The sequence below is a fragment of the Colletotrichum paranaense genome (genome assembly GCF_030867605.1).
Source record: "Colletotrichum paranaense strain IMI 384185 chromosome Unknown Scaffold_4.1, whole genome shotgun sequence".
NCBI lineage: Eukaryota > Fungi > Ascomycota > Sordariomycetes > Glomerellales > Glomerellaceae > Colletotrichum > Colletotrichum paranaense.
The window spans coordinates 2,251,088-2,273,741 of NW_026848962.1; the positions used below are offsets into that span (position 1 = coordinate 2,251,088).

Genomic DNA, 22,654 nt, shown 5'->3' on the forward strand with positions numbered 1-22,654 from the left:
CTTCCACATTCTCAATTGCGACCAACGGCACTTGTTGGCGGTGGCGGACGGGGCCGGGATGCCCTGATCGCAATTGCGATCGAAGATTGCTTCTTAGTCGTAAGCCGCCCCGTTGAGCCATGGATCGACTCCCTCTTCCTCTCTCATTCTGAATTCACCTTCAAGAGTGTTCTCAAGCTGTTCAAGACTCTTTGTTGTCTTTTCCCATCATCTAGGATCCGGTATTTGCGCGTTCGTGTGTAGTTCCGGGTTGATGGCTGCTCTCTATGTCTATCTGACTTGAACCGAATGGTGCTCAACAACACGCCAAAGAGGTGAGTTATCCCCAATCGGGTGTAAGCCAAACCATATCCTTGGCCATGGAACTACGCTATAATCATTGAGAGTTAAACTAACTTTGGCGATCCGGTCGAGGGTAGATCTACAAGATCGCAGGGTCATTTTACTCGGCAGCAACAGCCTTCATATTCACTCGGCTCGGTTGTCAGCAGCGACCCAAAGTACATTGGACCAAGCAACAGACTCACAGAAGCGTGGGTTCGGGAACAGCAAGCCACATTTCCGGCAAACCTCATCAAGCTCTCCGAGCAAGGATTCAAAACCGAGGCCAAGGTCACTGAACATCGTGTTCAGCGCATTTACCAGATAGGAGAAGAGGTCACAGAGAACCTCGCAGCGTTTCAGGAGCCAAGAAAACCACACTTTTGGCCGTCTAGCAATCATGGGCGAGAACAGCAAGCGAGTCCGGCAGCGAAGCCGTGAGTCTGTCACTCACGGCAAGTCCAGCCAGGTCTTGGAGGTCAAGCGACCCAAACTTAGCACCAATGTCCCTGTCGATGTTATCCAACAACCTACTCCCCAGTCACCAATGGGTTGGTCCAGCATGAAGGACTTCCTCATGACGGAGCTCAGGAGGGAGATGGGTCTACCCCTGCACCGTCACCAATCCAAGGACAACGTTGATGAGAAGAGCGTCAACTTGGCCTGCCCTCTTTTCATCAAAAACCCGGCAGCATTCACTCATGTCCGAAACTCCTGTACTGATGGAAACATCAAGGGTGGGATCGGTAAATTGATGTGAGTTTACGACCCCTGTCCAAGTCATGCAGGTATGGCGTTCTGACTTACCCAACCCAGCGAGCACATCAAGCGAGTTCATCTGAGAAGTGACAAGCAGTGCCATCACTGTGGAGCCCGATTCGGCTCAAAGCCAGCGGAGTCTAAGTCATCACACTCGCGCAGCTGCACCAAGGTGTGGTCGCTTCACGAGCCCCCATTGCTCTCCGAGGACCAACAACGGGTTCTGGAGAACATTTCGGTGCGGGCAAGTGGGCAATCGCTCGACTACAAGTATCGCCACAAGCTTCTGATGAAGCTCTACCCCGGCCAGGAAGACTGGGCGAAGAAAGTGGAGATTTGTAAGTTGACTCAAGCGCACTTACAAGTAGTTGACATGACAAGCTAACTGAACGGCACAGACCACGACGCCTATTCTCCCTGTCTTTTGCCTACGCAGCTCATGTTTGATGCGATGGAAAAGGCAGTGGATAGATGGGAAAGGGGGTACGCCACGCACTACGACTCTGACGGAAGCGATGCAGACTCGGAGAGATCTCGCGAGTACCGGAGGCTTTCCGGATCCAGCCCGAGTGCATCATCAACAGATGCCTCGAGCGCATACCCTTCTGCAAGCTCCGGTGGATACAGCCGGACCATTGGAAATGGCCACGGATACAGCTCGCATACTTATCACAACTCTGGCTACCAAGACCAGAACTGGGGCATGGACAACATGTCTCTTGCCACAGACTCTACACAACACGTTACCACATCTGGCGTCACCTCCTCATCACACGACTCTCGGAAGACCCGATCGAAGAGTCGACCCGTCGAGGCCAACTACGCGGGCATGCAACTTCCAGCAGACTACCAAACTTACTCTCACTCCGGCACGGTGGACGACTTTGACAGCCTCGACGCCTCAGGCTTTGAAGTCTTTGAGCCCGTTTTTGACGTCGTATCAACTGTGCCATCCGACTACCACTCTTACACCATGGACACTGACCAGGTCCTCCCCTTTGACTACCCTACTCAAGGTCACTACTCAAAAGACACAATCAATCCCAAGGATATACACAACACTTTGATCGGAATGGGATCGGCGACGATGCCGAGGTATCTCATGGATAACGAGGAGGAATCTGGTATTATACTGCAAGATACTCAAGAATATTTGGGGTTTGCCGGTCAAGCCAGGAGGTCTCATAGATAGGCGGGGTTTGGACTACACTTACGACGCTTACGACGGAATGATGCATAATGTCACGGAACTGACTGGGTTGGGCGCAAGGGCTAAATGGGGCCGTATTTTACTTTGTATGAGTGGCAAACTAGTATCTTGCTATAGCAATCTCTACATCTTTAATCTTCAACTCCTGTTCGAATCCTACGCCTTCGCTCGTCTTCCACGTGACTGTTCTAACGCTTGTCTAAGCTTCATCTGAGGATAGATATATGTGTTTTGAGCCCTGAGTCCGTCACCTGAAATCAGAGGTGCCAAGCCAGAAGCATGAATGATGAGATGAGGAAAGGAATTTTCATATCCAGTTCAAGTTTCCCAGCTCCTGATCCTGGATTAGCCGTCGTCGAGGTAGTCGAAGTCGGCGAAGACCCCCCGGTCGTGCCGCTAGGAGAGTTGCCAGTGCTTCCGCCACTATTAGCAGCCTCAACGATCGGTGCCTTGGCATCCTTGATGAGCAGATTCGAGACTGCAGCCAGAACGCTCAACCCTTCACCAATACCCGTAGTGTTGTCAGCCGTCATAGGGTCGACAAATCTGCCACTGGTCCAATAGAAGCCGCAGCGATTGTTGATCTCCGAATTTCCGGGCTCACACTGCTTGGCCGCAGCTTCAGCGGAAGTTTTCAAGACCGGAAGCCATGTGTCTGCCAAGGAAGGGGCGAGTTGAGTGGCCGAGGAGAGCCACCGGTGCACAAATCCTTTGTAGAAAAGGGCGTCAGTGGGACAGCGACCCTCAGCTGGTTCGCAAGCCGATTCGAAAATGACGCCGTCAGGGAAAAAGTCTTTCAACAGAGTGTCAGAGAGTCCCGCGGCACGGTCACGCCAGATTTCGGAGCCGTTTGTCTACACCGATATTAGTCATATGGTTCTCTGAGCCTCGAGACTTATGCTCGGATAGGAAGACCTACGTTGTTATACATGAACGCTGCGCCCTGAATGAGCATGGCTGGTGTGTAAGACCATTGAGCTTTCCCGATTTGGGTGCAGTTGTTCTCTGCAAGTGCCCCGTCGTAGACCTTCCAGTTACTAGTGTCAACGAAACCGACTCCAGTGAGCCAGTCCCATCTCTGATCAGAGTAGTCAGAGTAAGTTGTGTTGCCAGTGAACCGAGCAAGCCGGGCTCCAAGGTTGAAGAAACACGCGTTGGAGGCCGCTATGTAAGGTTAGCTTTGACTGCACTTAGTCTTATTAAAAGAAGCACCGTAACTTACTATGCTTCCATTCATATCCATTATTGGACAATGGAATCTGCCAGCGAAGGCCACCATTGCAGGTCTCATCATAGCGATCAGGCGATGCTTGAGTCGTCCACACATTCTTCGCAAGGTCGATCCATCTCGCTTTTCCATCCACCTCGGGGAACCCATACTCGGCAGCCATAAGAGCAGCCGTGCCCCAGAAACATTGATCCTCATTTCCAAGACTAGCTGTCTGATTAGGGGGCATATAATCGCTTTCGGGTCCAACCTGGAACTGTAGTGCCTTGCTGACTGTAGCCGCGTAGCTGTCGTCTCCTGTCAAATGCCAGTAGTCGAGATAGGTGGCAAAGAAGCTGCCACTCAAGTACCACCAGTATTTGTTAACATCCTCAGACGACCACGGAAGTATACCCGGAGTCTGTCCAGGCTTGTCGCCTTGATAGAACGTCATAAGGTCCTTAGCAAGAGATCGTGATGATTCTTTGATGCGGTCTGCGCTGCTGATATCAAGTTCCGCGACGACATTGGGGAGGTTGCCCAGTAGCAGGAGAGCCCCCAAGAGGGTTGAAACGAGTGGAGATGCCATGATGCAATTGTGAATAGAGAGTCTTGATTTGGCGAGCTCAAATTGACACTTTCACGCAGTGATCGAGGCCAGGTGAATGATTAACGAGTGTCGATAAGTGAGTCAGAAAAGCGCGTTCAAGGTCACAGAGAACAACATCAAACTCCCTGTGGGCTAGTTGGGTAGTTGACGTTTCCCAGCCTCGTACGACGTAGTCCGGCTTATAGAGACAACGACGTTAGTGAGGACATCTCTCGACGAAAAGAATCGAAGTTGTGTGCATGAAAGGGAGAAAGCGGATTTCGAAATATTCTTGCGGAATTCCATACATCGCTTACATTCGAGTCGGGGGTTGTTTACCCCTTGTGCTGTATCGGCTAGCCGCCTTCGATCGAAATCCTCTTGGCATCACCAGCACTAGGCCTATTACGTCAAGAAGTAAGCTGTTGCCTTGCTCGTATTTACTCTGGCGATTACTGATGACCATAGCAACTCCGATTCAAATACAGTCTCTGACCAGAAGTTGAAGTTGCCGTAACTCCGATGCTATGCTAGATGCCGTTCGCTAACCTCATGTCTGCTTCTATCATCAATCATTCAGTTGGCTCTTTGCCTTCAACTCGCGACTCTGCATCCTCAGATGCCTTCTCTTCCCCTATCCCGTCAGCCGGAAGCCTCTGGGGTTGGTCGCTAGCGGCTTTGGTCTTCGTTCCCACGGCCCCTTTGGCCTTCTTAATTTCCTTTGCGCCAGCTTTCTCATTGGCTCCTTCACTGTCGGACTCCGAAGCCAGTGCCTTAAGCGCCTTCATCTTGAGGGCTTTCTTCTTCCTCGCCTTCCGCTCGCTTGCCGCTTTCTTCCGTCGCTGCGCTTCATCCATCGCGGCTTTCTCTTCTACAACCCATGCAGTAATGCTCCTGACGGCCTGTTCCGGTGCATTTCGATGGTTGAGCAAGAATCCCTGCAATTGTGCCGGGGTGAATATGTCGTCTGGGACTTGAGAACTGAATCCTTCTGCCAATTTGTCGAATTCCGAGGTTTGCTTCTTCAGAGCCTCGTCATCTTTGTCCGTTGGGAGAGTCTCGGTTGACAGGTGCGGTCGATACATGCGCTCAAACATGCCCTTGGCGCTTCCCTTTGAAATGTTCCCTAGAAATATCATTCTATCGATACGACCTGGTCTTACGAGCGCTCTATCAAGTTTGTGAGCCACATTGGACGTCATCAAGACGATGCGGCCTTCTTGGGACGCAACTCCATCCAAGACGTTCAAAAGACCTGATAAAGTACAACGACATCGCCCGAAAGACCTTGCGCTACTAGCGCTGCTGTCACTGTCTTCCGATGAGGAATCATCCGGCTCGAACTTCTTGCGATGCTGAATTCCAATCGCGTCAATGTCCTCCAGCAAGACGATGCATTTCGGCGGCAGCGCGGTGAATAGGTTCTCCAAGTCGTTATCATCTCTGATGCTAGGAATATGGAGCAGATAGAGCTCAAGGTTGAAGTAGCTTGCTAGCGCAAGGGAAAGAGACGTCTTGCCTGTACCGGGTGGGCCGTAGAAGAGATAGCCTCTCCGGTACGGTATCCCTCTTTCCGTGTAGAACTTCCTGGTTTTTTGGTTGAGATACGTTTCGATGTCGTTGACAAGCTCTGTCTTCGTCTTCTCGTCAAAGTGTACGGTTTCTAGTGGCCGTATCGGTCGAAGGATAGTGGTGTCCCAACTCTCTTGATTATACTGATTTTTTGTTGCCCTCACCGTGATGAAAGCTTCACGCTGCTTGTCCGCAAAGAGCCGACAGTTGTTGAGGAAGTCTTTGACGGGCTGGACAGCGCGCCCCAAGCGCATCACGACGAGCGGCTCATCGCCCTCCGGGGCGGCAGAGTATTCATCCGGAACACCGGTGTACGCAGAGCCGACGCGTACGTTAGACACTCTTCGGACCATGAAGAACCCTCCCTCAAAGATAAACCAGGTTGTACCAAAAGTTGGCAAATATTGCACTGGTACCCTCTTTTCGTGATGGAGGTCGTCTCGCTCGATAGGCTTCCGATAATACCACGCCTCATTCTGGATCACCTCAGTTCGGGCTGTTAGGACACGAGTGCCTTGCCGGGTGAGAACGTGCGCTCCTAGCCAGTTGAGAACCTCTCTGTTGAGTTTGTCGTTACTCCCTATCGAGATGGAAGCTGTGAAGAAGCGGGTAATCCACCAGTAGATCTGAGTTCCCAGCTTTTGAATGCCCGTCAAAGCCCTTGGCAATTCTCCTCCCAGGGTTATTAGGAGGATGATTGTGGTGATGTCGAGTTTAAGCCAAGTTGCAAAGAATTTGAATCCTGGTGCAGTACGTTCCAAGAAGTCGTTGAGTCCTTGGTATAACTTTTGAGACGTTGCATCAGTGGCGCCAGTAGCGCTGGTAAGAAGTGAGGCTTTGGTGAGCCTAAAGAGTTCACTCATGATCGCTTTCACAACGTAATTGAGCTGTAAAAGTCTGGTGAAGAAAACAAACTGGGGGCCAGCCTTGACTTTAAGAGTCTTTTGCGATGTTTCGCGAGGCAAGGTACTTTATGAAGCCGCGTGAAGCTTCAGGCAGAAACGAGGCTGCCTGGATCGTCTCACCGATGTCCGCTTACCCTGGAACTCAACTGAAATCGGTATGCGGCGCTAGCCCAATGGATCCAAGAATCAGCGTGACGCATGACGGGATGTGGCATAGTCCAATTCGCTGAATCTAGATCGAAGGCTGACGCCGCTTGTTGGAGCCAATCGTTGGATGGAAGCGCCTTAATCTGTGACACAGTGAGACAGTCAGGCTTTGCTGCGGCTTTCCTCACAAGATCGTGCATATGCACTCATGGTTGTGTTCATATCGAAACACACCGTTCCCAACAGATTGGTAAAATGAAGCACTCTCATCGGTGAGAACAATATTAAACCAGATTTTTACCGTCAAATAAGTTGTGACATTGGCGATAAATTTACGTGAATGAGCTAAGTTGATTTCGTCTTTGAGAGGACTTATGAAACGAAGCCCTCTTGACAAGTTGACAAAGTCGGTAATAACTTCGAACTTTCACTTTCTTACTCCCTCACACGAATAGGACTTCTAGCTGTTTCTTGGTTAAGATGCGACGACTCACTTTGACGTGGTCCCTCGTCAAACATTGCCGTCTCTTTTAGATTTAGTCATGGATATCATTGACCGTCCCATGACTTTCAGACTTGCGGCCTCACTCTTGAATCTGAGGCATATGAATGAGTCAGTGCCTGTGCTTCTTCGCTCATTGTGAACAATTCCGTTGTTGTTCTACATTCGTGAGCCATGTTTGAGTCCAGATGTGCTTCAGGTCATCTGCATCATGTCCCATAAGCCTCGAGCATTAGCTTGGCACTCACGGTGCTCAGTAGGTGTTGGTAGGTCCCTTGAATAGGTAGTACAGATGCTTGAGGTCTCCGTGAAGGTTTTTCTATGTGGTCAGGAAACTTGGTTTCGCGGCTTAGACGTTAAGCCAATGAAGGCCGTGTGTGTGCCAGACTAAAACTAAAGCAAGATCTACGGCGACTTGACGTCTCCGCCCGCCCGCCTTTCTGCCAAGCAGGAAATGGAACAGTCTCACTCCGCCTTGCGGAGTAAGTTTATTGGTCATTGTCTACGAGAATCCTCTTCCGAATGACCACTTCGTTGGGTAATATCTAACCATTTTGAGGATGGCCTGCATCACACTCAGCCCTATTTCTTCCCAAATGGCCTCGTCAGCACCAGTACCACTTAATCGCAGTAGGGCGGACCGAACGCGGACGCTTCGAAGATGTCAGCCTTCAATGGACCTGCTCAGCTATGCGTTCTTGTTACAGCCGCATGAACCGTTTGGGATCAAGACCGCATGAAGGCGGCAAAACCCAGCCAGCCCTCTTCAACATGAGAGGCGGACCATGCTGACCACTTCTGGACCTTGCTCATGACTTTAAAAACAATCCTCACTATTCACAAGTAAACCAGCAGTGACAATACCCGCGGCGAATTATTTCTTTGTCTTGATGACGACCGATGATGCGCGCAGGTTGTTTCCGACGTATCAGCAGCCTGATGGCATTTGCTGGCTCGCCGAGTACTCTCCCCCTCATGAATTTGTTCCGATGGGCCGGTTATACGGCCCCTATCAGAAATAATGCTCCCAACGTCCCAGATTTTGCGAGAGCGGGTAGCGCAACGTGAGCTAGCTGGGTAAGTTCGTGAAGAGACATTATGTACAGGCGACCTAGGTAGCAGGTAGCGGCGATGTCAGCTTTCGGGGAGTGGTGGATTGAACAGCGCTTTTGCCCAACGTCACCCCAACAGAGACTGACCCAGGTCATTGATCGTCGAGCAACCCCTCCACCAATACCCTGCTTCCGAAGACCCTCTCGTTTTACACGTGGGCTGAGGGTCAAACATTCCAAACAAAGCATGCAAAATGACACAAGGGTCGCCTACTACGACGCTGTTGTCAGAAATCGGTGCAGAAATCAACTTGGCAAGGGAATCATCGGAAGTGACCCCAGTCAAGGACACCTGAAGAGAAGAGTCGCCGGCATAGTCGTCCGGGAACAGTATCCTTGAGGTCCCCTCTTGACGTGCGCACGCACCTCTTGACAAGACCCCAATCAATCTGAATTCGGCCCATTACTGGACAATGCGACCTCGTTGGGGAGTGCCGCTGAAGAATGCTCCGCATTGAGTGCGACGCAATGAAGCTCATGAGTCGCCCGACCCGCACGCAACTCCGTAGCTCTCGCGAGAGATGTGGCAGTTGCCGTACGTTAGTGGGCTCTTTCCAGGGTTTCCCGAGTTCCGGATTGGGTTTCCAGGGAGCTAGAGGCGTGCTAAAGGCGCGTCTTTCAGGGATATCACCGGGGCCGTAAAGCTGCCGTTTTACAAAGGTGAGGGGAAAGGATGGATTGCGGTGAGGCGAGGGGCAGACGCGAGTTGAGCGCCGGCTCCCATGATCAGATATCACTCATATTTAATAGCATGGCAGCGTCTTCCTTCTGCCAGTCAATGATTCAAGCTTTTGACTTTTCTGGAATTCCCCTGCCGAGCTCACCATCCTCGCTTAACTCTTCAACACAACCCACACACCACCAACCATGTCTACCACCAAGCCCACTTTCGTCCTCGCACCTGGTGCCTGGCACAAGGAGACCTGCTACTCGCCTGCTCAGCAACTCCTCGAGTCTCGCGGTTACCCCGTTGAGGCCGTTGAGTACCCCTCTGTCGGCGCTGAGCCCCCCACCAAGGGTCTCACAGACGATGCCAATGCCGTCAGAGCTGTCCTCCAGAGACTCGCCGACGAGGGCAAGGAGATCGTTCTCGTTGTGCACTCCTACGGTGGTCTTGTCGGAGCCAATGCCGTCGAGGGTCTTGGCTACAAGCAGCGCATCAAAGAGGGTAAGAAGGGTGGTGTCATTACTTTCGTCTACCTTACCGCCTTCGTTGTGCCCAAGGGCAAGTGCATCAGAGAGATGCTTGGCGGCCAGTTCCTCCCATGGATGAAGTTTGAGGTAAGATGAAGCTGAACGATTTCGCCATCCCGATATTCACACTTTCACAGGGCAACTACGTCTACGCCCAGACTCCCGAGGAAATTTTCTACCACGATGTTGAGCCTGAGACTCGCGCCAAGGCTATCGAGCAGCTGCAGCACCAGTCTGCCCAGGTCTTCGACGATGTTGTGACCTACGAGCCATGGCACGAGATTGACTCCATGTTCTTCTTCTGCGACGAGGACAAGGCAATCCCCCTCGCCGTCCAGCAGGGTATGGCCACTCTTCTCGGCCCTACGGCCATCACCTACTCTTCTAAGGCCTCCCACTCCCCCTTCCTGTCCCAGCCGAACGACGTCGCTGAGGGCTTGGAGCTTGCTGCCAAGGTTGGACAGGAGAGGGTTAGAGCTTAGAGTTCAATAAATTTCCCCATTCATGTAGAGAGCTCAGCGCATTAGATATCCTGTAAAATTTACGATTCATGACCACATCCTCCATTGTTACCGGTGACATTGATGACCATGAAGGATCTCTGGCTCAGTGTGAAAGTCAAGTATGAGCCGAAAGAATGATCACATAAAACTCTTAGCGCCGCAATCTCAGTGTTGAGTCTCTCGTAGTTCTTGTTGTATAGTAGAACCGTTCGACCCGGGACGGCTCTTAATGCAAGCTCAGATAACCAGACTGGAGTTCCCCATCTTCATGTTAAATCGCATGTAACTTCGAACGCGGATGAGGGACACTCCTCGGCGAATACAGCAGGCCAGGGAGGCCGTCTTGACTCATGTCGGGCTCTGGTGACCAGGTGTTTATAGTTTGGCGTCAGTCAAACCGCTGGCACTCGCTTCGGGCCGTCCCAAGCAGCAGGGTCCCACTTCTGCCCATATCGTCATGTAAGACATGAGAAGCTTAGATGAACACCCACGTTTCCTGCGTCCGAGCGTGCTGCAATGGTACCTTACCTCGCGAGAATCGGCGGGATCACTGTGTAGGAGCCAGACTAGGAGCCTTAGTAACAACCCCATGTGTCTCATGGGTTCTGCCTATTATTATTTTTCGGGTCGCTATCCGGAGGAGTTCCTGAGCCAGCCTTAAGTACGCTATACAAGCATGGATGCAGAGGAATGGTTCCCAATTTATTCAACTTGTACGAATTCCGCCTCATGAGTAAAAGGACATATGCGTAGTGAAGAGTATTGTGTGCTGAGCCCCTTCGTAGTAGCCGTCTGTGGCTGTTGCCGCCACATGTAAACCCTGTAAGCCTGTGCACTTAATCCAGTTCCACGAATGACGTGGGATTCCTCTCCAAGAAGGCGGGGGATAGGCAGGCCAGGCTGAATGCGACGAGGGTTGCATCTCAAGTTTCATTCTCCATAGGAATTCGTAGAAATTACGGAAGGGAGCCACACCCCGCTGCTTTTCTTCAAATCTTTCCAGTGACAATCGAATATGAGCACTCACCAGGGCCCGAAAGAGGCCGGCCTCTACAATCCTCTCAAGGCCAACCAAGTTCGGCTTCTGCGGCTGAATCCAGACCCCGACTCAGATGAAGTGGGAAATTTAGAAGTAGTCGAACTGCGCGAGGCTCCTCCATATTACGCCCTTAGTCACAGCTGGACGAGCCAGCACAGCTACCGGGACGTCCTCATAAAAAGCCAAGTCGTCACGCTCGGAGCTGATCTCGCCGCCTGCGTTCACAGGCTCTCGCAATTGGCAGGAAGCAACTCCGAGCTCGACCCTCCCGTTCGTCACATCTGGATCGACAGCATCTGCATCGATCAGTCAAATCCCGACGAGCGCGCGGCTCAAGTCTCCCTCATGGGCCAGCTGTACCGCAGCGCCATCAGAACACTTATCTGGCTCGGTCCCGACTCCAGCGACTGCTACGGCGCGTGGGAGCTGCTGGACAGCATACACCACATCTTCAGGCAACAGAATCCCAGAGCCACGGAGCCGAATGACATACCCACCCGCATGTACCGACCCTCTGCACACGAAGCCTCTGGCCTGCCGCCATGGGAAGACTTTCGGTGGTCGCATCTTAAGAACCTCGTAAGGAGGCGGTGGTTTTCTAGGATCTGGGTCGTTCAGGAGGTCGCCCTGTCGACGCAGGATCCCATCTTCCTCCACGGGGATCAGTATTTCCCCTGGAGTTACTTTGGCTGGGCGACGGCTTGGCTGCGCAAAAATGGCTACATGCGACTGTCTCAAGTGCCCGAACAGCTGCGCAATATCGACACCATGGCTAATCTCCAGCGAGCGCAGACGCTGTGGCCCCTTGATGCGCTCGTCTCAATCACGCAGGTCAAGTTCAACGCCACCGACCAGAGGGACAAGATCTATGGACTCATGGGTCTTGCTCGCGAATGCCAGGATCTGGCTACTATGCCTCTCGAGCTGAGACCAGACTATCAGATTGACGTGACGGATGTATACCTGAGGGTTGGGCGATACATGCTGCAACAAAGCCGCTCGCTTGCGTTCTTGACCCGAGCACGTTGTGTTGATGGCAGTATCACCAGAAGACAGCGGGAGAAGAGTCTAGATATACCCTCGTGGTGCCCGGACTGGAGCGATTTCAAGAATCCCAACGAGGGCATCGCTACAAGTCTCTCGTGGGTGCATGCCGGAGACAAGTCTAGGCCAGCCAGACTCGGCTTTCTCGAACAATTCTCTGCAGCGTCTGGGCTTGAACTTGAGATCCGTCATGAAGGCGATCCGCGAGTACTCTCACTCGTGGGTATCAGGGTGACCACAGTCGAGGTAGCTTTGCCGTTTGGTGTGAATCCTTCTCGCAAGGTTGAACCCGAGCAGCCTTTTACAGAGCAGATGACGCGCATCTTGTCAGAGGCGCTGAAGACACTCAAACGGGAGACCATATCTGCCTGGACGAGACAGTTTGTTAGCGCAACTACAGTCGAGCAGCATTCCTTTGTCGGCCGGGACTGGGAACAGTCTGTCGCGGACGGCGCAGCCTATGTCCATCATCTTCTGCTAAACGACATATCACTTTCGTCCTTGTGCGTAGAGCAGAGCGGGGATCCGAATGCTCTTTCCGTACTCCAGGACTTATCATCCGGTGGAGCTGCAGACTACTACAAGAGCCTGGTTCACAACTATGGTTTCGATAGGGCCTTCTTGGTTACGGCAGACGGGAGAATGGGCATTGGTCCATCAAATATTCGGCAGGGAGATGCTGTTGTCGTGCTTGCAGGCGGCGATGTGCCGTACTGTGTGCGTAAGGAGGGAGACTTCTGGCTTTTGGTGGGTGAGTCGTGTGTGCAGGGTTTGATGAAGGGGGAGGCCGTAAACGCAGTAGATTACGGGTTGTTGATGAAGGATAGAATGCGTTTTAGGTAGATTCAACGGACAGATAACGTACTTCGTGAGCGAGCGTCGCATTTTTATCTTCTCCGCCTATCTTTTCACTTCCACAATCAAGTCTTCACGACTAATGGAAGTGTCTCACAATCGAATATCAACTCAAGGACCCTTCTTGCTCTTTAGGCCGTTCAAAACAACCCAAAACTAAGTGGTCGATACCTGGATGAACACATTTATTGACAAGCCTACCTTAAATGGAACCGCCGGCTTAAGACAGAGAAATTTCCTACTTTGATACGAGAGTACTACAGTGGAAATCCCTGTGATGCTATTGCCTAGCCGTTTCAGATGGCCAGACCGCTGCCAACATGTGTCTTCTAGGAGACGAGTGGGTGACAACATTCGATTGCTAGTCTACAAGTGCTCTACCTAGCTCTCCTATCGTCATTATTATTCCTATTCTTCTTTACATAGCATTCACGAAGGAATATACATAAGATGAAAGTAGTATAAATGAGAACGGAAAAAGAAATAAGACTCGTAATAGAAATGATAAAGATAATAAAAATAAGAATAAAAAAGTGATACAAAAGAATAATAAGCAGGTACTTGAGCATTACACAATCTTTTGTTGGCCAGCATCCTACCTTATGTTGTCACCTGCTTCTCAGGATATATACTTGAGGCAGTGGGGGACTCACACTGAGGCGAGCTTGAGTTAGGGCGTCAGAGACGATAACTCGATTTGGCTGAAAAGCCCCGCGCAATCAGTGAGACAACCGCCAGACGTCTTTTCCCTGTAGATGAGCTGTCATCCCTTGGTGGGTTTGCAGAGGTATGGGTGGAACAATCTAGACTGGGTCGACAGGCTTCGTCAAGCGCGAAAGATCCCGAATTGGTCTCCTTGCTACTTGGCGTCCTACATAATGTATACATGTACAATACCCATGGCACTTCACCTTGAGGTCTACTACTACGACACAGGCGCTGGCACAATAGTCCGGTCCTTTGGTCTCAATGGCTCGATACTTGGTTACAGGACCGATTTGGGTGCGTCCCAATATTTAGGTTCGGGAAAGGAAACAACTGAATCCTCCATCTTCATGCCAATTTGCCACCTTCCAAGCATAGGCCAGAAGTTCTCGTGTTCCCCGATAATGTGACCCTTTTCATCAGCTTGTCGGATATCGAACCAACCTAGACTCGTCTTCTTTGAGCTTTGACCTGGCGCAATGCTGCACCAGCGATCGGTCCCTGGTAATTCCCCCTGACTTCCACTTCCCTGGGGCAATGGGGGCTGAACAAGAGTTGCATCCACACCAACGTACTTCAGAATGTCAAGAGAGAGGGGGAACGACGGCACATATGGGATAGGCTTGAACGTGGCTTGGAAGAGAGGTGTGGTGCTTGCCGCGGTTTCTTCGATGTCACCGGATGTGTCGTGAGGGAAGACTCTCACAGAAGTGCTACCGTCGGAGTTTGTTTTCCAGTCGAAGGTTGCTAGATGTTTAGGAATGTTCCAATCTTCCTCCTTTGTGAGCAACTAGCGTAGCGTTGTGGTGAATGACAAAGGAAACTCACTCTTTCGCCCATTCCAGCATGTGTACTTCTGCGAAACGTAGATCCTGGTGATTCTTGCATTCTTCTTTTTGATGCGTTTGCCGTTCTCCTCAATCGTATACTCGTGAAATCCCGGACTCAAGATCAGTTCATCATAGGGACCGACTGGACTTTCAGTGTAGCGAATGATCTGGATCATGCTGATCCCTCCAAGGGGACGGCTACCATCTGGGCAAATAAATGAAGAGTTCGCTTCGAGTGGAGAGTATGTGATCGTTGGAGGATGCTCTGCCTGCTTTCTGGGCACCCAGAAGCTGAAGAAGTAGACGTCGCCCTTGAGCTTCCATGGTGCAGGGACAGGGGTGATTTCGCTTAACGTCATGACGACACGATCTCCTTCTTATCGGTGTTTCGGGGGCTATGTGTAAGCCAACAATGACAATTCCCCAGAGATACTGCTGCTTGAGTAGAGAGAAATGGAGAGACTGGATTTAATGGAAAGAATATCTGGCGTGGTCGGGAACGTCTATGAAGAGAAAGGTCAGATCTGGAAAAGACTGGAGTCAAGGCGAGAAGCTTGCCGGCGCATGAACGGCCCTCGACTATTTGTGGGGAGTAGAATGCCCCAGCAACACTTTATGCTCCCAGCCCCTGGCCTACCTAGGATAGTCGTGGCATGTTGCATCCACCTACTCACTGTTGAGACTAGACTATTCGTAGTGTAGTCGAATCCATTCTTGCGGGGTTAAGCTCCGGGCCGCAATCACAAGGGGCCTCGGTGCTTGGCATTGCACCGACGATTGAATTGCCTTCTTCGGAAGAGGCAAGGGGCCATCTGATAATTTCTGGTATGCCAGTAGCGGACTAGGACACCTCGCTAATTCTTCGAAGCGCGCTTTTCTTCGCTGTCATCTTCTTTGTTGTTTTGTTTCTAAATTGGGGTCTCCCTTATCTACCTCACATTGGACCTCCTGTAGCCACCGAAACAACTGCGTTCTCTTCATTCCTGTAAACCACGTGTGCTTTGGAGGGTTCCGCTAGTGAACCGAACCTTATGATTTGTTCAAAACCTAGCCCTCCACCATGGACAATGAGGGGACTTAGGAATCACTTATAATACGTGATCAAATCAGATAAATTGGTGACATTGTGTCTTCAGGAGAGGCGCCCTCGCCTTCCATGAAGTCTTGCAAGTAACTACCATTCAACACTGTTAGTAAGTAGCCAGACAGTTGGGATTCTCATAAAAGATTAGGGGAGCACTCGCCATTCACCAACCAGACTATAAGTGCGTCTCAAATCTTCATCGCTCTTTGACCTTCCTCCCGCCTTCTCCCGCAAGCAGAAGAGGACACGGCTACCAGCAAAAATGCCAACGACATCGCCGGCCTTTGCCGGGTTGTCAGCCAGCCCCATGCGGCCCTTCTCAGAAATGAAGAAGACTCTTCCAGCTAATGCGCTGTATAAAGCGTCATTATAGGTTTTCGCAGCTCCATGCATTCCCGATGACTCTTGGTCAGTCATCAAAACATACCAGGCGTCCCAGAACTTGTCAGCTTCACCTTGACCGAGAACCGTCGCCTCGTGACGCGGCCCTCTTATCCTGACGCGGGATCCCACCAAAGTTCTTCGAAACGAGTCGACCAACGAAGTAGCCCCCTGACTTCCACTCGGAAGTAAAGACGCCCGTTCTAGCACCTGGGCTTGGATTGTCATAATTTGATCAAAGACCAACCCCGGTTTCCTGAACATCTTTGGCTCAAAAGACACCGCCCACTCAATATTATCCAGGACCTTACCTTGCAACAGTAGCTCATCTCCTTCGAATTTGGCTGAAGGCTTGCTTCCGTTACCCCCAGCTGCATAGTCGTTCTGCCATAGGAGAATCCTTTGGCCTCGTTGCACGGTCCAATCAGGACACCAAGTCGGCAAGTCGGGCATGCAACTTTTTGTCCTGTTGTGATGGCAGAGAACCTCGAGAGTTCCCGACGAGCCGACGGAAGCTTTGACTACATCTATGAAGAGATCTTTGACAGGGCGGTTGTAGTCCGGTTGTAGCATCGAGACCTCTCCGATTAGATGGAACAAGCTGTATACCTTGTCTCTAGGGTCGGAAGCTTTGAAACTCCGAAACCTGTAGAGAAGGCTGAGCGGGTCTCGTTTGGGGGCGCCTTTGGACCTTGACGCCTCCGAATGGCTATCTTGGTAGTCTTTGCGCGCCGTCATCAGATGACTTATCGGTGTCGATGCGATCTCCCTCATAAAGTATTCCTGTCCGCGCGGTAGAGCTGCATTGAATCTGACATCTACCAGGGTCCGCAGTGCTTCGGAAAAGGATTCACCGGACCACTCTAGGTCACCACAGACAAAAGCAACCTCGGTCGCAACTGCGAACTCTTGGATGACCCAGGATCTGCTCCACCATGGACTGCTCATTAACCTTTGTAGAGCCTTTTTCGTGGGCTGAGCATCTTTGGTGAATAATAAAGACGTGACGCGCCGATGGCCAAGCCGGTCACCCTCTCTCGCCAAAGCCTGTATCAGGTCGACGGCGAGATGAGTATCAGTCGTACCCTCGCCTAAGAAAACAATGACCTTCGAAGCGTATCTGTACACTGACCACATCCTCTTGACCTGCAGATTGACTTCGGGGCGATCATGTTGATTGATGCATACTGCATCTATCCACAACAAGCGATCTTCTTTTGCCAACCGCAGGCGACGTAAAGCCGTTTCGAGGTTTTTGGTGATCTTGAATGGTTGTCCTTCCAGAAGAATCTCGACTTCCTTCGTTGTGTCGCCCCATGCGTATGACAACGCCTCATACTTGTGCTGGATCTGTCCCAATACAGATGGCTTCAATTTGCAACTGATCGGCTGGGATCCATAGCCTGCAAGCAATTGAACGCATCGGAGAGCGTAGGCGAACTCTTGTGGTTCGGACCTTTCAGGTTCAGCATCCTTCAACGTCGAGAAGAGAGCCATCGCTAGGCCACTGCTGTCGGCAGACGAGGACACTAAACTAGAAAATTTGGCGTCGAGTACATGCAAAATGACAGCAACGCGACGGTCACTTCCGATGCATAAAGCGCTGTAGACCTGTCTCACTTGGTTGCTGTGCGATGTTGAAGAGAGAAAAGTAAGGGAGGGGAAAGCGGTGTCGGTTACTGCTCAGGACTTAGCGTCTCTTCCCAATTGGCTCGCTGGAGTTGAATGATCAGTGTCGCTAGGCTCATTAGTCCTTGGTGCCACCTAAACGATCAGCTCACAAATCAATTGTAATCAGAGCAGTACAGCCTTTATTGGCGACGTGGATATGAGAAGGAACTCGGATGGCCTTAAGTTGACGACAGGACCTCCTGAGTTCCAGAATGTGACTTTGGCCCCTAAATACGATGTCGAACGTCTCGACATTCCAACAAGCATTCATATATTCCGCTCAGACGGACTCCCTTTCTCGCAGGTTCTTTTCTCCTAGTTTGGACATCAAATCATATTTGATACTCGCATAGCCAAGTCGGCATTCCTAGTGAAATAGTTTCTCATTGCGTCATGCATAATTCAAAGATCCTGTTGTCTTGCTGTCCTTAGATAAGATTTCGCGGAAAATAATTGACATAAGTCCGAAGAGTTCTGACTGTGGTGTTCCGTAACCCTGGATCGTGCTCTCTTAGCCGCCCATCCAGAGCCTGGGAGATGGTAAAGACTCCAAATGCTTCGACGAAACCCGTTGGAAGTCAACAAGAGACCTTCGCAATGCCATTTGTTCTGCATATTGTTTTCCTATCTACTCCAGGCAGACATATGTGCGTTGCAGATGGGATCTTATTTGTTTTCTGTAGTTGTGTATGGAAATCCGTGGACTCGGGTAAAAAGAAGAACAGGAGCACCACGAGATGGGAATCGCGGTAACGGAGCAGTAGTAATAGGTCGAGGTGGCATCGAGATCGACAATGTAATGATGAGAAACTCACGGACACGCAGTACCACCTTGAAACCATCAAAACATGCCAAGAGCGGGTGATCTCATTGTGTGATCTTCTGAACTCACTCAGGTACTCGCTGTTGGCGGATACACGTTAAGGAGTTGCTAAGAAAATGCCGTGTTATCCCATCAACTACTAAAAGCCGTCAGTATATCCGTCACTAGTCTTTCTCCAGCTTTCGCTTATTTCTGGACCTTTCAGAGACGAAAACAATGGAAGTAAGATCGACTGTAACTATAATTCGTTATTACCTTATAGGAAAACCCGTCCACATGCGTTCACGCCATCTGGCTGTTGATGGAATATTCAGTTCTAGCTTGACGCAGATATCGAGTAGGTCTCATCATCGGCCCCTTATTTGTAATCAATCATAAGGCACGGAGAGCGTCTCAGATTCACTCCGAGTCCTCCGAGGCCGCAGACGCACCACACGCGCGTCAGTACTTACCTTCATGTCCAGAACAGCTACCACTAGGTTGTTACTAGGGCTATTCTTCTCCTCCATAGCGATAACGAGGAGTTGCCAGATGGGCCCTGCACTTTGTTCATAACTTCATCGACCGCGTCATGATCTGGCTTCTTTTCATTAGGTCAACCCCCAGTCGATTCGGGCTCGGCCACGAATTTCCAAGTTTATCCGCAAGCCAAGGCACTGCGGATTCCGAAACATGACCTGAACGGCTAAATCGGCATGTATTGGTCAAGATGCGCGCGGTACACAGCCTCTTATTACAACGCAACCAATATCCGTGCTTCACATAAAGTCGCGGGTTCCTGAAGGAGGGGCGACGAAGCCTGGACTCTTCGTCCACGAGTCATGAACTCGTAGGGCTGCCACGCCTCTAGAGCTGTCAGTCCAAACATTATTAAAGTTTATCTCCGTATGGCTTAAATTATCGGCATCGTGTAAGCGACTTGCACCATCGCTAAGAATAACCGTACCAGCAGCTCGCAGTCAGCCCAGGCACGTACGGGAGCTTTCTCGCGATCATGCTCGTTAACATGGCGCAAAGTTCTCCTGACAGTAAATTGATCGACTAAACTTTACGCCAAGACGGGAAAGTTGAGATGGCAGCTATGGCCTCAGTGCATCGGCCGCTAGCAGAAGCCTTGGTGACCCGTCTTAGACGGTAAGAATTCTATATATTCTAGTACCAAAATATGGTTCTTTCCCCGTCGATTGCATCTGTCCATCGCTCACAATCCTTTGACACTCATTCAATCTTTACCTTCGCTCTTTGAGCACAGTCATTCTTTACCTACCCCTTCGTTCATATGCATCTCAACGGCCTACTCCGCGGGATCGCCCTGCTGTTACTCAGCAGCGGGGTCGTCTCTCTCCCGCACCAGGATAGCCGGAACGATCTGATGCACAGCAGACGCCATCTGATGGCGAGGCAAGCTCCCGTCTCAAACACGACAAGACCAGCTAGCACCAGGGCCTCCTCCACACAACCCCTAATCACTCCCGACCCTAGAACATCCACACGCGTATCATCCACATGGACAACCATCGGGACGTCTAGCTCAGCACCGACAACTCAGACAATCTCTGGTGGAGAGGTCGTCGTAGCAGTTATCGGAGCAACCTACGTAGCTGGTGCTGGCGGCGGATCTCTCGTGGTTGCCGGTGTCACCCACGCACTAGCTCCCGGAGCTGTTGTGTCAATCATCGGTACCGGAGCGAACGGTGATACTCCTGAGATTGAAAACATCTCGAATCCGGCCCCATCGCAAAATCCGCAAACCTCGGATCCGGCAGAATCCAAGCCTCCTTCTTCTGCTCCGTCTGTTCCCAGCTCTACCTCCGCAGCACCTACTTCAACATCTGGAACATCGTCTTCCACACCGTCATCCACAGCTGTACCAACGCCCTACATCATTCTCACTTCGCAAAACTCCACAAAACAAGAGATTCAAGACCTCAACAGCACACTCTCAAGAGATGCTGCACCAAGGTCACTGGAGGAGGTCATTAGTGACCGCACCGGCTTGGTGGCCATGTTCAAGGCGAACATCACTACTGAGCAGGCAGACGCTATGTCCAAGCGCCCTGGTGTAAGTCTAAGTTTCTTTAAGTACGTAAGTGCTCACAATACTAAAAGAACACATAGGTTGCCGGGGTCACTCCTGATGAGAGGCTGGAAGAAGAGCAACCGCCGTCATCTTCTGCACCGCCTTCATCTGCATCGCGCCAGCCAACAGCGACTGGCCCTCCTGGTTCGCCAAAGACAAGTGTTCCTAACCCGTCTGACATTGCGCTACAATCGGATGCAGTTGATGAACTCAAGGCAATTTCGCAGCCAGCTGGAGCAAGCATTGCGGACTTGCCTGGATTCGGATATGCTTCTGAAGCAGGAAAGGGAGTCACGATTTATGTCATTGATACGGGCGCTAATGCTGAGAACTCCGTATGAAATCCTCAAAAAGCATGCCCTCGTCCAAGACCAATTGCTAACTCATGGCACAGGAATGGACGGGCATGACGGGAACGAAGGGCTTTATGTACGCCCCTGGCGCGACGAAGGACGAGACTGACTTCTTGAACCATGGCTCCTGTGTAGCTTCGAAAGCAGCCGGACCAGCATACGGCACCGCCAAGGGAGCTGATTTGATTGCCGTGAAGCTTCCAGGCACTCTCTCGCTCTCCGCTATCTTCACAGCTTTGATTGAGATTAGCAACGATGTCTTCCAGAAGAAGCTTGAAGGCAAAGCTGTCATCAACATGTCCCTAGGATCTCGTAAGTCTCACGACAAGCATCGTTCTCTATCGGCCTGGTTGTGCTGCACTTTTCAGAACATGTTAACCATCCCCCTATGGCAGGTATTCCCGACAAATTGTCGTCTACCACCACCGCGTACAAGCTACTGCTTGTAGCCCTTATGGCGGAAGATATCGTCATCGTCACGGCGTCTGGAAATGATGCTGTGAGTGTTCCAAAATTGCGCCTTCTACTTTTGGCCTTCCATCTTGCTAATCACGTTTCATTGTTCAGCAATATGGCGTGGATGATGTGACGGAGTACCCTGCTCTCTTCGGGCCTACCACGGATATCATCGTCGTTGGAGCGACTGAGAATGACGGCTACCGTGCATTTTTCTCCCAAGGCACTGGAGATCAACTAACTGTTTCTGCCCCCGGTTTCGTTGATTGTGCCTCTGGTAGATCTGCCGGTTCGCAGGAGCTTTATGGGACTTCGTTCGGTAAGTATTTGACATGTTTTGACAAAGACTACAGTCTGAAAAGCACACATGACTAACACTCAATCTTAAGCCGCTCCCGCAGTCGCTGGCGTGATTGCAGTCTGGCTATCTCAAGACGAGCACAAGGCGCGTCTTCAGGTCCCGGGCTCAGTCGCCACAAACGTCAAGGAGATGGTCAAATCTCTCGCATACTCAAGAGTCGAGGGCGAGCCCGCCGTCATCTGGAACGGTATTGACCCTCGTGGTTTGGCATGTTCTGCCCCTGGATCTTCTGCGGGTAGACGTCGCCAAGCAGCGCCTTCGGGAGGCGCTGGTTCCTGTCAGGCAACTTCCGTTGCCTCTGCAGCTCCCACCAGCACCTCTGTTCCAGAGGCGCCGACCTCGACCTCTGTTCCAGCTCCAACCTCTGCTGCGCCTTCGTCATCGGCATCCGCACAGCCTTCCCCGCCACCAAAACCGACATGGAGTGATGCTCCCCAAGGCTTTACTAAGGTTTTGGAGCGTGATGGAGTAGCTAGTGCCGACTACGATGCCACTTCTGATAGCGCAAGTGAGGGAGTGACGAGCGGAATAGAGCAGTGGTGTCTCTCTAAGTGCACAGGTCAGTCTACTCCATCCACGAGCCGTCTTTCACGTCTAACACTCTCTTCACAAAGATCAATGCGCCTCTGTCTTCCTTTACAGGGTTCTTCAATTCAACCGCGGTGCCTACAACCCTTATTATATCTGCAATAGGTTCGCCCTTCCCGTTCGAGCGTCAGATTTCAAACTATCAGCGAAAACCTAACATTTGGCACCTCAGGTATAACAAGGTGTGGTCTGATACCTTTATCCAAACTGGGATCAGTTCAAGTGACGCGGGCGTAGCATTCAAGTAAGTTGCTTCAAGAGCGTCCTATTCGTATCTTTTTGGCTAAATCTGTCTTCAGCAAAGTATAGGATGCAAAAAAAAATGTGTCCGCGCTTGGTGTCTCCAGTACTCAAGTGATTGCA

The 22,654-nt window shown here is 51.1% G+C and overlaps 8 protein-coding genes across 8 annotated transcripts; 4 read left to right on the forward strand and 4 right to left on the reverse strand.

Moving 5' to 3' along the window:
* Positions 1 to 721: 721 nt before the first annotated feature.
* Positions 722 to 2,272, forward strand: CPAR01_05756 (uncharacterized protein; the record flags this gene model as incomplete). Its single annotated transcript, XM_060490032.1, has 3 exons — positions 722 to 1,077; positions 1,138 to 1,418; positions 1,479 to 2,272. The coding sequence occupies 3 exons, from the start codon at positions 722 to 724 to the stop codon at positions 2,270 to 2,272; spliced, it is 1,431 nt and encodes a 476-aa protein (XP_060351498.1).
* A 275-nt stretch (positions 2,273 to 2,547) lies between these two features.
* On the reverse strand, positions 2,548 to 4,086 carry CPAR01_05757 (glycoside hydrolase family 76; the record flags this gene model as incomplete). The annotated part of the gene is made up of 3 exons (XM_060490033.1): positions 2,548 to 3,144; positions 3,210 to 3,454; positions 3,513 to 4,086. 3 exons carry the CDS (start codon positions 4,084 to 4,086, stop codon positions 2,548 to 2,550), a joined length of 1,416 nt encoding a protein of 471 aa, XP_060351499.1.
* Positions 4,087 to 4,658: 572 nt separating this feature from the next.
* CPAR01_05758 (uncharacterized protein) lies at positions 4,659 to 6,521 on the reverse strand (the record flags this gene model as incomplete). The annotated part of the gene is made up of 1 exon (XM_060490034.1): positions 4,659 to 6,521. The coding sequence occupies one exon, from the start codon at positions 6,519 to 6,521 to the stop codon at positions 4,659 to 4,661; it is 1,863 nt and encodes a 620-aa protein (XP_060351500.1).
* Positions 6,522 to 9,191: 2,670 nt separating this feature from the next.
* CPAR01_05759 (uncharacterized protein) lies at positions 9,192 to 10,000 on the forward strand (the record flags this gene model as incomplete). The annotated part of the gene is made up of 2 exons (XM_060490035.1): positions 9,192 to 9,605; positions 9,656 to 10,000. The coding sequence occupies 2 exons, from the start codon at positions 9,192 to 9,194 to the stop codon at positions 9,998 to 10,000; spliced, it is 759 nt and encodes a 252-aa protein (XP_060351501.1).
* A 1,036-nt stretch (positions 10,001 to 11,036) lies between these two features.
* Positions 11,037 to 12,947, forward strand: CPAR01_05760 (uncharacterized protein; the record flags this gene model as incomplete). Its single annotated transcript, XM_060490036.1, has 1 exon — positions 11,037 to 12,947. One exon carries the CDS (start codon positions 11,037 to 11,039, stop codon positions 12,945 to 12,947), a length of 1,911 nt encoding a protein of 636 aa, XP_060351502.1.
* Positions 12,948 to 13,944: 997 nt separating this feature from the next.
* On the reverse strand, positions 13,945 to 14,853 carry CPAR01_05761 (uncharacterized protein; the record flags this gene model as incomplete). Its single annotated transcript, XM_060490037.1, has 2 exons — positions 13,945 to 14,435; positions 14,493 to 14,853. 2 exons carry the CDS (start codon positions 14,851 to 14,853, stop codon positions 13,945 to 13,947), a joined length of 852 nt encoding a protein of 283 aa, XP_060351503.1.
* An 869-nt stretch (positions 14,854 to 15,722) lies between these two features.
* CPAR01_05762 (uncharacterized protein) lies at positions 15,723 to 17,456 on the reverse strand (the record flags this gene model as incomplete). The annotated part of the gene is made up of 1 exon (XM_060490038.1): positions 15,723 to 17,456. The coding sequence occupies one exon, from the start codon at positions 17,454 to 17,456 to the stop codon at positions 15,723 to 15,725; it is 1,734 nt and encodes a 577-aa protein (XP_060351504.1).
* A 2,276-nt stretch (positions 17,457 to 19,732) lies between these two features.
* CPAR01_05763 (uncharacterized protein) lies at positions 19,733 to 22,539 on the forward strand (the record flags this gene model as incomplete). The annotated part of the gene is made up of 8 exons (XM_060490039.1): positions 19,733 to 20,515; positions 20,572 to 20,868; positions 20,928 to 21,198; positions 21,282 to 21,385; positions 21,454 to 21,661; positions 21,732 to 22,262; positions 22,318 to 22,396; positions 22,464 to 22,539. The coding sequence occupies 8 exons, from the start codon at positions 19,733 to 19,735 to the stop codon at positions 22,537 to 22,539; spliced, it is 2,349 nt and encodes a 782-aa protein (XP_060351505.1).
* Between the last annotated feature and the right edge of the window lie 115 nt (positions 22,540 to 22,654).